This window comes from Candoia aspera, chromosome 3, assembly GCF_035149785.1.
Source record: "Candoia aspera isolate rCanAsp1 chromosome 3, rCanAsp1.hap2, whole genome shotgun sequence".
Classification (NCBI taxonomy): Eukaryota; Metazoa; Chordata; class Lepidosauria; order Squamata; family Boidae; genus Candoia; species Candoia aspera.
Genome location: NC_086155.1, coordinates 68,795,164 through 68,808,164, shown reverse-complemented (window position 1 = coordinate 68,808,164; position 13,001 = coordinate 68,795,164). Strand labels below are relative to the sequence as shown.

Sequence of the window (13,001 nt, the reverse complement as noted above, 5' to 3'; positions counted from 1 at the left end):
ACATGACTGGACTTAATGTCAAGGGAAACCTTTACCTTTACCTAATAAAATGAAAGCAAGAATCTGATACAGGATGGATTATTTCTTCCCAGCTGGCTGGGAATTGTGTAATTGTACTTGACTGCGGGATGCTGCAGTAGTCATAAATGCGAACAGGTTGCCAAGCAACCAAATTGTGATCATGTGACCCCGGGGATGCCATGACCGTCATAAGTGTGAGGACAGGTTGCAAGTTGGTTTTTTAGCATCATCGTAAGTCCGAACTGTCACTAAACAAATGGTTGTTAACCGAGGACTACCTGTAGCTTATGACCTACCCCATACCCTAAGGCTACCTATAAAAGCCCTTCTTCAAATACTGCCCTCATTAGGAACATTAGAGGATGACCAAAGACAGGGATTTTTTTTTAAAATGTTGGCTGCCTCTTAGATCTGATATGATTTCTTAAAAAAAACACTTGTTTTTTCTAACAGTTTAAAGTATTTAAGAACCATTACTTAAAACTCTGGTATAGTTTTAAATCTGGATCCTGTGTATTGTTTTTATCAGAGTATTTATTAATTATACATTTATATTTTTATTCTGATTTTATTTTATATTTTACATTACAATATAGAATATCTAGATAAATTTATTTCATGAAACATTCAGTTAACTAATTAACATTGGGTAACAATTGGGTTTTCTGAGTTCTAGTCAATGGCTGTATTCACCCATTGTGCTAAGCTAGAATATAGTGTGTTTGCTTTTGGCACAGGGTATTATGAAAACCCAGTCATTGTGCTTTGTAAGCCATTGTTTGTGTTATGTATGAACCCAGACAATTGTGTTTAATGAACACACCATGGGTAAGTAACCCATAATTTAGTATGATTGGTGAATCTAGATTTTATGAGTGGAAAGAGATCTGGAGCAGAACTGGATTCACACGTCATCATAAGTCAGGGTGTGCAACGTTTGGAGAGCCCAGTATTGCACTTAGTCACATCCCTGTAAGTAATGGGACCAGAACAAACCTATATTTAACTTGCTTTCACTTAATCATTTAAGTGCATTTAATATGTACTACAGCATAGTTTGCTCAAGCATGATTACTTGTATAAGCCATAATTGGTTAGCTTTTCATATAACCCCAAACCATAAACTGTGGTTTGGAAAGCACAGTGGCTAGGTTCATACAGCAAATAAATAACTACACTGTAGGGTAATATGTGAACCCTGTATGTATTACCTTGTTAAATCTATTGTTTAGCCTTCCCCAATCTGGCGCCTTCTAGATACACTAGGAACTACCACAATGGCTATGACTGGTAATTCTGGTCCCAGAATATTGAAAGATCTCAGGCCAGAGAATGTCTTATTGTTTATTAAAATAGCTTCCCACCTTAAATATTGCTGTACCTCTTGTTTTTATGGGTGAGAGAAGAAAATATGACCACTTTGGCCTATACAATTTTTGGTTGATTAAAAACAAATCTATCATGATGTAAATTTTTTATAGTTCTGCAGAAACTTGGCTTACATTTGTTTTCCTTAATTGTACAAACATATATCTGCGAAGATCCTAAAATAGACAATGCAACCCAAGAACCCATGAAGTGTACTAATCATACTGCATATGGTAAGGATTATTCAATAGGCTTAATGCTGCATATTATTTAATCAAATGCTTCCAGTGTATACATTTCTTCCTAGATCATATATATATTCCTTTAGCACTAGTTTTTTTAAAAAATGGACATGGGGCCCTCCTCTGCAAGAATTAATACTTGAGATGAACTAACAGTATTTGTGATGAGTTTATTTATTATTCCAATCTATACTGCTGCCCATCTCATATATATGACTCTGGACGGCTTACAAACAATACGGCTTATTAATGCAATAAAAGCACGGCTTATTAACACAATAAAAGCAACAAAAATAATACAATAATTTAAAAACAATAAAAATAATATAAAAAGCATATAAAAAACCTTCATATTGTTATATTGGTTATTGCCAGTAAGTATTTCTTGGCCGCACGTATATTTTAGGCATGAATTAATTTTACAGGGGCAAAAGAAATTTTGTTTTAAAGTTAATTTGTAAAACATACTAACATTCATTCTTGCTCTTTAAAAGACTAAAATTAAGATTAAATTTAGCATCTGCCATATTATCCATGTGTTAGTTGTCTTGCTAACAAGATGCACATATTTGTTTTATGTGTTCTGTATTTGAAATCCTATATCTTATATAAAATGCTACTGTTGTTTTTATGTCTTTAGTTGCCTGTCTTCCAGCCCCAAATATTACTTGTAAAGATTTCAGTGGAAATGAAACTCAGTTTACTGGAAATGAAATTGGATTTTACAAGCCTGTTGAATGTCGAAGTGTGTAAGTGATAAATCTGTTCAATAATAAGGATTCAGTTGGTAGTAGGCATTTGCTATATTAATTATAGAACTTAATTACACATTTGTATATGTACCCAAATTACTTTATTGTTTTGAAATGTGCTGCAGTCCTTTCAGTTCTGTTAGAGATTGGAGGACTGATACTAGACCTGTCTTAATTTGATTTAATACCTGCTTTACTTGATCATATAGCTATCATACTTGGGATCAGAAAGGATCAAGTCCTAGGAGAGTGAAGATTGTTAATGGATTGGATTGTGCCTGTCAATGGACAGATTGAAACTTAATCCACTTAATAACTGTTGGTTGGAGAGGAGGGTAGGAGAGCTGTTTGGAAGTCAAATTCTGGGTATGTTAAATCAGTTAAGTTAATTCTGATTGCAAACTGGTAGTAATGTTTTACAGTCACTGGTGGGCAGGTATGTCCTGTAAGCAGACATGGCTACTGTTTTTCATGGGGTAGGAACATCCAAACTGGGCTACTGCAATATATAATATGCTCAAAAATTTGCTTAAAGTGTACCAAATAGTGTTTATCATTGTACTTTATATAAAATTATTTAAGGCATAAGCTTTTCTTCAATCTTTGAAGTGGTAGTCATACGTTGCTGCAGCAGCCTAATGTGGTTTCTGCAAACTATACATGTCACTCTGGTGTTGGTCCTACTTTATTATCGACCAATTTGTTTCTGTGCCTAGTTCAAGATGTCAGTAATTTGATTGTAACTCTTGATACAGTACCCTATAATACTGCAATTATATCTATGCATGACCAATGTTGAATAACTAGAAATTTGTACACTATATCTGAGATTCAAGGATTTAGTGAGAATTTTGAAGTCACACAAGAAAAAAATATGTAAAATTTGACTTGGCGTAAATGTACTTCTTCGGTCCTAAAACATGGAATCTGAAAATCAGGGAGTGCTTTTGCAGATAGAGTATAATGTTCATTGCAGAATGAACAGATGATTAGATGCTTTAGTAGAATTAATCAAGACTTAGTCCAGATATGATTAATGCAGCTACTTTTTATAAATTGAAGTAAGTTAATTGCTTTTATCAGTTGCTACGTGTAAAGACCATTTTTGTAAAGACCATTTTAGGAACTGAATTGACAGAAATTATGCAAGTTTTTTTTTCTATTTTACATAGAAAATATAGAGAATAAAACATGTAGAACTGCGGAGTCCTTGGTGCTCTCTGATCCTTGTTGTTTTCTTGCAGACGTTTCATTGCCAGCCTAGGCAACATCTTCAGTGTACTAGGCTGGCAATGAAACATCTGCAAGAAAACAACAAGGCTCAGAGAGCACCAAGGACTCCACAGTTCAACCCTGAGCTTCGATTGGTACATGTAGAACTACAAGTAGCCTTACTATCATTTGCGGAGTGAGTCTCATTGGCTAGGTTTCACCTCCTTTGTCTTGATTAGTTTGAACTCTGTTCTCTGTCTTTGCAACTGACGCCTGTGAGACAGTATTAATAGTGGGGAGCACCAAACTACCAATCTTAAGATTTGGCTAGTAGAATAGTTGACGTTCTTAGCATTTTTGCACTCTTATTTTTCGAAAACCACATGGTGTTTGAATCATAAGAGTGCAAAAATGCTACTTTGGAATGAGAGTTTGTTACTTTTATCTATTATGTCTATATCTGGAAAAATTATGTGTCTGTCTGAAGTACGTACAATGCAATTTGAAATACCTACTGTAATACAGTTGCATGAGAAAATATTGAGTATGCAAATCAATAAAAACACTGGTTTGTTTTTACTTTGTTCTATAAAAATGGCGATAGTAAGTAAAACTGGCTTTACTAGGCTTGTGTTTGTACAAGAATAGCTAAGTCTGAAATTGTATTCAAGCCCTGAAATGTCTCTTTGTTGCATGAAATATTCACACTCTAATAGTGGAGCAATTGTTCACTCCTTTTTGTATTATTGTTTCATGTTAAGCATAGCTGGATTTCCATTTGCTTAAACTTTGACAGTTTGAAAGTTCTGATGTTAAATAATTAATGGAGTGAAGAAAATGAATTCAAAAACTGATTCAGCAATTTTCTCTCCTATTTCTATTACTAGAAATGGTTACTCCTATAAAGTAGCAGTAGCTCTGTCTTTGTTTCTTGGCTGGTTGGGAGCAGATCGGTTTTATCTAGGATACCCTGCATTAGGTAAGTACCTCCTTTTAAGTATTAGTCTGTATGAAGGTTAATGGCTCTGTATTAATGTATTTATATTCCATTTGTATTCTGAAGCAACTGTCAGTGGCTTACATGGGTATCAAGCCAGAATGTTAATTCTGACATATTCAGTCAGTTAATTCTGACATATTCAGGCTGACATATTCAGCAAACATGAAAGAGATCATCCCCAAGATCATTATATTTTTGTATTTCATCAAACAATAAAAAGGATGGATAGGATAACATATTCTATTCTCAGCACTTGAAAAATTAAAAGATTGGCTGGTAAGCATCAGCAGTGTTAGCTTATCAAGTGGATTTCTTTATTTGAACCATTATATATATTTTTTTCATAAAATAAATGCCTTTTCTCCATAAAATTATTGGGGGGAAAAACCCTTATAATGTATAGCAGATTAGAAGTGGAAGAAACAAGAATTTTAACTGTTCCACCTGTTTGAGATATTATGACCTGACAGATTTTTAAAATACAAAGTATTTTGCAAATAACATTTTAAGATTTTATGATGTGATACTTAAGCAAAAACTACATGGTTAAAAACTCATGTGTCTGTTACCTTACTCCCGTATTATTCAAAGTTGTCATACATTGCTTTTTTTCCCCATTGTCAGTAAGTATTTAGGTGGTGACTTTACTTTCTGGTTTGAGACATTATTGGCAAGAATAATGCTTTTACTTTTTACATGCTTTTTAAAATGTGTTTCAATTATTTACTTGTCCATATTTTTATCAGTCTATCAAGCCTGTGTATCCATTTGGACTGGAACTCTTTTAGATTATCGAGTGTGGTGTTGGTATTTCTCAGTGGATTCCTGACCCATTACATCTTTTCTGCTTGTTAGAAACAGGTTTTTTTAGGGTGGGGGTGGGGGAAATGAGACAGTACTAAATAGACTCTTGGTAGTACTCTTCTGTGAAAGAATATTCACCACCTTTTGGATTTTCAGTTGCCATGTTTTTACAACTGAATGTTATCAGAACTTCATGTGGATCCTAGCGGTATATAAACAGGGCAGGGCTAGAACTTATAATTATGGCTTTATGATCAGAAAACACCAGGTAGAAGTGGGATTCATGAGCAAGTAGCAAGATAGGGGCCATGGCTCACTAAAAATGCATTAATGTTTGTCTTAAGTCTGCCAAAAAAATACCTGATGTTCCAGACTTCTGGAGGAGTGTTCTTCCAAAAGATAATCTAAAAGTGGCTACATGGATGTCATCTGTCACAAACCAAACAACTCATTCCATAGTAGGACCTTCATGCTAGCTGCCGATGATGGAGTTGGTGGTTTTTATGGTTTGGGGATGTTTTGCTGCCTCAAGAACTGAAGAGTTTGCCATTGTTGAATGAAACACAAATTCTGCTTTTTATCAGAATATTTTAGAGGAGAGTATTAGAGCATCTGTCAGCTGAAGGTAAATCACAAGTGAGTCAAGCAGAAGACAGTGATGCCAAACTTAAAGAAGTCTACATGAGAATGGATGTAGAAGAACAAATTCAATATTTGGAGTTGCCAATTCAAAATCCAGACCTAAACCTCATAGAAATATTGTAGCGTGACCCAAGAAGAGGAGCATGTGTTAGAAAATCCTCAAAGGTACTGAGTTGAAGCAGTTTACCGTGAAGGGATAGGTCAGAATTCCTATACAACAAAGTGAGAGAATAATAATCAATTAGCAAAACCATTTGGATGCAGCTAAAAGGGGTGAAGTGAGTGACTCTGAGGCTAAAGGGGCAGTTACGTTTTCTCCCTGGAACATGGAATACTGGATGACTTAGTTTATGAAATAAATGAGCACCAAGTGTTGGTGTCATTTGTTCACTCAGAATTTTTATATTAGTAGGGCTTCTATGAAGTTCTGATACCTTCCATTGGTAAACTTAGGCAAATACTCCTAACATCCAAAAGGGGATGAATACTTTTTCATCCAGAACTCTAAAAACTAGTGCTTTTGCTGGTATATGCGTTTTATAATTTGGATGCCTCCTGAAGAATCTGTATAACGACCAAGTAGCAACAGTAAGAACAGACCACGGAACAACGGACTGGTTTAAGATTGGGAAAGGAGTACGGCAGGGCTGTATACTCTCACCCTACCTATTCAACTTGTGTGCAGAACACATCATGCGACAAGCTGGGCTTGAGGAATCCAAGGCTGGAGTTAAAATTGCTGGAAGAAACATTAACAATCTCAGAGATGCAGATGATACCACTTTGATGGCTGAAAGCGAAGAGGAACTGAGGAGCCTTATGATGAAGGTGAAAGAAGAAAGTGCAAAAGCTGGCTTGCAGCTAAACCTCAAAAAAACCAAGATTATGGCAACCCGCTTGATTGAGAACTGGCAAATAGAGGGAGAAAATGTAGAAGCAGTGAAAGACTTTGTATTCCTAGGTGCAAAGATTACTGCAGATGCTGACTGCAGTCAGGAAATCAGAAGACGCTTAATCCTTGAGAGAAGAGCAATGACAAATCTCGATAAAATAGTTAAGAGCAGAGACATCACACTGACAACAAAGGCCCGCATAGTTAAAGCAATGGTGTTCCCTGTAGTAACATATGGCTGCGAGAGCTGGACCATAAGGAAGGCTGAGCGAAGGAAGATCGATGCTTTTGAACTGTGGTGTTGGAGGAAAATTCTGAGAGTGCCTTGGACTGCAAGAAGATCCAACCAGTCCATCCTCCAGGAAATAAAGCCAGACTGCTCACTTGAGGGAATGATATTAAAGGCAAAACTGAAATACTTTGGCCACATAATGAGAAGACAGGACACCCTGGAGAAGATGCTGATGCTAGGGAGAGTGGAAGGCAAAAGGAAGAGGGGCCAACCAAGGGCAAGATGGATGGATGATATTCTAGAGGTGACGGACTCGTCCCTGGGGGAGCTGGGGGTGTTGACGACCGACAGGAAGCTCTGGCGTGGGCTGGTCCATGAAGTCACGAAGAGTCGGAAGCGACTAAACGAATAAACAACAACATACATAATAATACATAACACAAGTCTTAAGGTAAAAACTAACAGATGATTTTTATTGCTTTCCAGCTTTATTTATTGAAAAGTGTGAGGTCCTGCCTTTACAACAAATTGTACTTTTGGTAGCTTGACGATTCTATACAAACAAGAACAATTTGAAAAGAGAAAAAAATAATGTATATATGGAAATAATAAAGAGTAAATAAGACAGAATTTGCCTTATCTATAAATACAGTAAAAAAAAAAAAGGTGTCAGGCTGCTGTTCCTTGGGATGAAGGTTTTACAGGTGGCTGCGATCACAGAAAAGGCCACCTGTTTAACTTCATATGATGGTACCTGGAGGAGAACCTACAATTATTTCTTCAGATTTGTCTGGTTACAGATGTTCCATTAAAATACTTGCATCCCAAACTACTAAAGGCTTTAAAAGTCAAAATAGTATGTTGAATTGTGTCCAGAAACAAATTAGCATCCTATGAAGTTCCTTAGTGTAATAAGATTGCGCTAATGGGTGACAGGATTTGAACCAGCTGAAGCTTCTGAAGGCTTAGCCAAGGCAGACTCACATATAATAAATATTGCTAAAGCATAACTCTGAGCAAGTTGTCCCTTTCCATGATGTAGTGTTCTGCCTACAGATTTTGCCTAGGAGAATAAGCAGTGCTGTTAGAAATGTTGAAATGTTTTTTTCCAAACAGCTTCATGGATGCCACTGCTCCATAATTTTAGACTTAAAGCTAAACATAATGATTGAAAAATAAGCATAAAGGCCAGCCTTATGATGTGATACTCAAGTAACAGGAGTCATGTTTCATGTTTCAACTTCTTTGTACTTTTAGTATGGTTTGCTGCTGATGTCTTACTTGTTGAGAACTTTTAAAAGATTTTGAAGTTGGAAGCAATGTCAGCTGTGTTTACACTAAGCTTATAAAATTTTCATCTAATTAGGAGCTTTTACCTTTTTTTGTTTATTCTGAAGTTTGTATAATGAAGTACTTTAATTCAAATATGTTCTGGTTTTCTGTGCTAAACTACCCCCTTTCTGAGTCTCAGACTATTTAGATCTCCAGATATCTGCTGTCCATCTTATTTTAAAAACCATCCATGCAATTCCTAGTTGCAGAAATGTTAGCATGTCTGATACTCCTTGCCCAGCTTCCAGAGACAAAATACATTACCTAGATTATATTGTTATTGCTCACAGTAGTAAGTGAAACCTGATAATTGCAAAAGAATAGTTTTGTGGAGGTTCGATAAATAATCCAATTATTAATACTTGATTCTGAAGAGGCAAAGATGGATTGATATTATAATTAACTAAGTAATTACAGATTATAGAATGACATCATATGACTTCAAGCTCTAGTACTCCAACCTTAATAAAACCCTAACATCTAGAAGTAAGAAAGTGCATCCTGTCACCTTGGAGAGAAGTACTAAAGAAGCATCCTAGGTCCCCTACCCTACCCCCCTCCATATGAGAAAAATGTGCATGTCTGCTTATACCCTTTTTGTACCAAAGTTATTTTATGTTGATTGTCTAAATGTATGAACTACGTTCTTATGTACAATTTACTGCTGTTGGCAGGTCACCAAACAGTTTTCCTTCCCTCAGCCCCACAAATTGAGTTGGCATTTCTCTTAGTTTTAAAGAATAGCTGTTCTTGTTTCAAACTTGTTAAAAAGTTGCCTTGGACACCCATTGGCTTGTTTTTCAGCAGTCCTTCTTTCTGGTGTTTAAACGTAAGTGGTGTAAAAGTTTTATTTAGGATTCTATGTGTATATGGATTAAGAGAAAACTACCAATTCAGTAACAGTTAAAAACTGAGATTTCCCTATACCCATGGTACTTCCGAACTTTTGGGGGCATGGATAACTCATTATAGCAAGAAAAACATTATTTTCTAGAAACTGTAATATTCTAAAACACATCCACTCAATGGTATTACTACAACTTTTTTCACAGGTTTGTTAAAGTTCTGCACAGTAGGCTTTTGTGGAATTGGTAGTTTGATTGACTTCATTCTGATTTCAATGCAGGTAAGTTCAGAACATCCAGCATAAAAGTCATTGTTTAGGTCTCAGAAGCTACCTAGACTTCTAGCAACAGACTTCTTGGCATAGGCAATTGTTAATTTTTATTCATCTGAACAGTTAACTCCCATCTTGTGCCACACACTGCCTTTTTATGTTCCTCTTGGTTGTGAAAGCAGCTTGTCCCAAGCACTGTGGGATTTATGCAGAAGTATTTTATGTTTTAATTTTTTTTTAGATTTGTTTTTAGATAAGAAGCAGCCTACAGAAATTCTGTGCAACTGGACATCTAAACATTAACTTGCCCGTATATCATTATGTAGCTTTTCTGTGTTGCAAAATTAACACAGAAACTGACAAGAGTACTGTATTTTGTTAGCAACGTTTTTATTCTGTTCTTCTTTTAGGAATATCAGAGCAGTATACAGAATGTAATAATTTTTAAAAAAATATAATTTTAAAGGCAGTTCACTCAATTATTAAATTTTAATAATTTTTATATTAAAATATAATTTTAATATAAAATTATGTAGTCTGACTAAAAGATTATTTCAGAGTAAAGAAGAAAGTGCAACCATTGTAAGTTGATGTGTATTCATGATGTTGAATTTAATAACTGAATATCACAGTATGTTTGAAGATTTGTTTTGCTTCTTAGATGTAAGCAAACTTGTGAAACTTCAAGAATGAGATAATTAAAGCTATAAGGCAGAGATCAGTTTCCAGTGAGAAAAGCTTTTATATTAAAAGCTGGTGTTCAGAAGAATGTTTAAAAATTGGGGAAAAAATTAAAAATACATTTCTATATTGTATTTGCTGCATTGCCTTCAGTTATTGATAATATTGCTGCTTAGTAAAAAATATTTGACTAATTGATTAAATGGATGTTTAATATATACATGTAAACCTCCCTTTAATAAATATGTAACAAACATTTACTAGCACAAACCTTCTGCTTATTAGAAAGTTGGCTCATACCTTTGCACACAAGTCAGATCTAATAAATTGGTTCTGCTTGATCAAAGCTGTTAAAGAATTAAAAAAACTTCATTAAACTCCAATAATTCTAGTTGTGCTCCTAGCAGTTGCACAAGTCGAAGAGCATCAGTTCTTGTTTTGTCCTGATGGGATATTGGGTACACCTTTTTATTCTGTTTTTGGGTACAGGTAGTCCTTGCTTAAGAACCATTCATTTAGTGATGGTTCGGAGTTACAACAGTGCTGAAAAAAAAGACTTACAACCAGTCCTCACACTTATGACTGTTGCAGCATCCCCACAGTCATGAGATCACAATTTGGGCACATGGCAACCAGTTTGCATTTATGACTGTCACAGCACCCCGTGGTCACTTGATCACCATTTTTGACCTTCCCGGCCAGTTTCTGGCAAGCAAAATCAATAGGGAACCACATGATTCACTTAACAACCACATGGTTCACTTAACAACCACATGGTTCACTTAACACCTGCAGTGATTCGCTTAACAGCCACCAAAAAAAGGTCATAAAATCAGGTCAGATTTGTTTAATGACCACTTCACTTAGTAACCAAAATTCCTGTCTCAATTGTGGTCATTAAGCAAGGACTACCTGTATACATTGTTATTCTGTTTCCTACACGCATGTCCTTGGAATTAAATTTGCCCACATTTACTATGAGAAATGTACTTGAAATTATATGCGTATCCAGACAACAACTGTAATTTTTAATAGAACAAAAGTGAAAAATACATTTCAGACATTTTAGGAGTTTTATAGTTGTTTGTAGTCATATTAAATGCAATATTATGGATATGGAAGATACAGTTTTCAGAAGGGGTGTGTGTGTGTTGTACCATTTTAAAGTAGAATTTTAAAAAATGTAATACTTTCTTTTCCAGATTGTGGGACCATCTGATGGTTCTAATTACATAATAGATTATTATGGTGCAAGGCTTACCAGGCTGAGTATTACGAATGAAACATACAGAAAACCTCAAATATACCCTTAGTCTTGCCAGTAAGTGCCTTAATCTGAATATCAAGAATGTTATGTCTGACCAGTGATTCTATTTTTGTCAAACAGAGATTAATTTATACAAAGGCATAGAACAATAAAGCTATTTTCTTTCATTCATTTCAGTTAAGATTTCTGAAACTGTCTGTAAAAACCACTTAATTGGAATGAGCTAAGGGAATCAATATGATCTTGTTGCATGCATTTTCAGGGTGGTTCTTGCCCTGCTTTTTGTCAGAATTGGTGACATTCTCCACTTATATACATATCCATCCTATACTAATAGACTACTTTTTCAGATGAATTTATAGTATAGTTGGCAACAACATAAAAAGGGCATAAAAAACAAGAAAATCCTTTCTGTATAGATATGTGTTCTCTGATAAAACTGATTTTGAATCATCTGTTTAACTATTAATCTGAAATAGTTAATGAATATCCTTATATGAATGCAGAATCTATGAGCAAGTTGAAATTGTCAATATTTGTGAAGAAACATTTTTAAATCACGTATCAAGACTAATACACAGTAGTGACAATTTACAGTGTCATGTCCATTGTATTCAACCACTGTGTTTCATATAAAATTAAAAAGACAAAAATCCTGGAAATTGCTTTATAGACAAAACAATTCAAGCAAATTGAATTTAATTGTTCCTCTTCCTTGTCTTTTTCTCAAAAAACAAAAATATTTTAAATGTCGACAATCACTTGCTAGCAGGGCACAGCTGTTAATAATTGTATAATCATTATTTTTGTTCTTCCCCCATGCACAAAATCTCCATTATTTTTTATTTCTAGATAAATGCCAAAATAGTGGGACATGGCCAAAGTGTATACAAAACATCCAGAACTTGCAATGTATTATTTTATTCTTTTAAGCATGGGATAAAATAGCATATATTCATAGTTTTGTTCTGCATTTGGTTATTATATTTTTAATTCATCCAGACCATGGATATTTAAAGACTGTATTAGCCAGTAAACTGCAGTCATGGATTCCACCCTTTTGTCATTGGCTGAAGGTAATTGAAGTTGAGGAGGCAGATAGAGACAAGGGGAGAGTCAATTAAACTCATGTTCAGAAATCAAGAACCATTTTGGACATAAGCTGATTTCCTGCCTGATAGATAAGTTTACTGCTGCTTTTAAATACTTTGTTACAAGAAATCATAGTTCATGGTTGAATGTAATGTTATCATTCCCTTTCTTTTCAAGTTGTGCTTTCAGAAAAATTACCAGATTCAAAAGTATGATTATAGATAGGCTGCTAGGCTTTTAAACTGTTGAATTTCCAAATACAACAGTTACTGCACATTTGTTGAAATTTGAAGAGGCAGCATGTTAAATACAAAAAACGTGCCTGTGCATGTACACTAGGAAGAAAC

The 13,001-nt window shown here is 34.9% G+C and overlaps 1 protein-coding gene across 3 annotated transcripts in view; it reads left to right on the top strand.

Moving 5' to 3' along the window:
• Positions 1-13,001, top strand: part of TM2D1 (TM2 domain containing 1) — a 310,656-nt gene that overhangs the window by 1,203 nt on the left and 296,452 nt on the right. For 2 of the 3 annotated variants that reach the window (XR_010067584.1, XM_063298037.1), the window contains exons 2-6: positions 1,563-1,622; positions 2,272-2,380; positions 4,483-4,574; positions 9,550-9,623; positions 11,498-11,616. Coding sequence is in view for 2 of the 3 variants with exons in the window: in XM_063298037.1 (XP_063154107.1) it covers positions 1,563-1,622; positions 2,272-2,380; positions 4,483-4,574; positions 9,550-9,623; positions 11,498-11,608 (446 nt within the window). In the remaining variant the exon portion in view is untranslated. Of the gene's footprint in view, positions 1-1,552; positions 1,623-2,271; positions 2,381-4,482; positions 4,575-9,549; positions 9,624-11,497; positions 11,617-13,001 lie in introns of all 3 variants that reach the window. The other variant, XM_063298038.1, reaches the window with a different exon arrangement.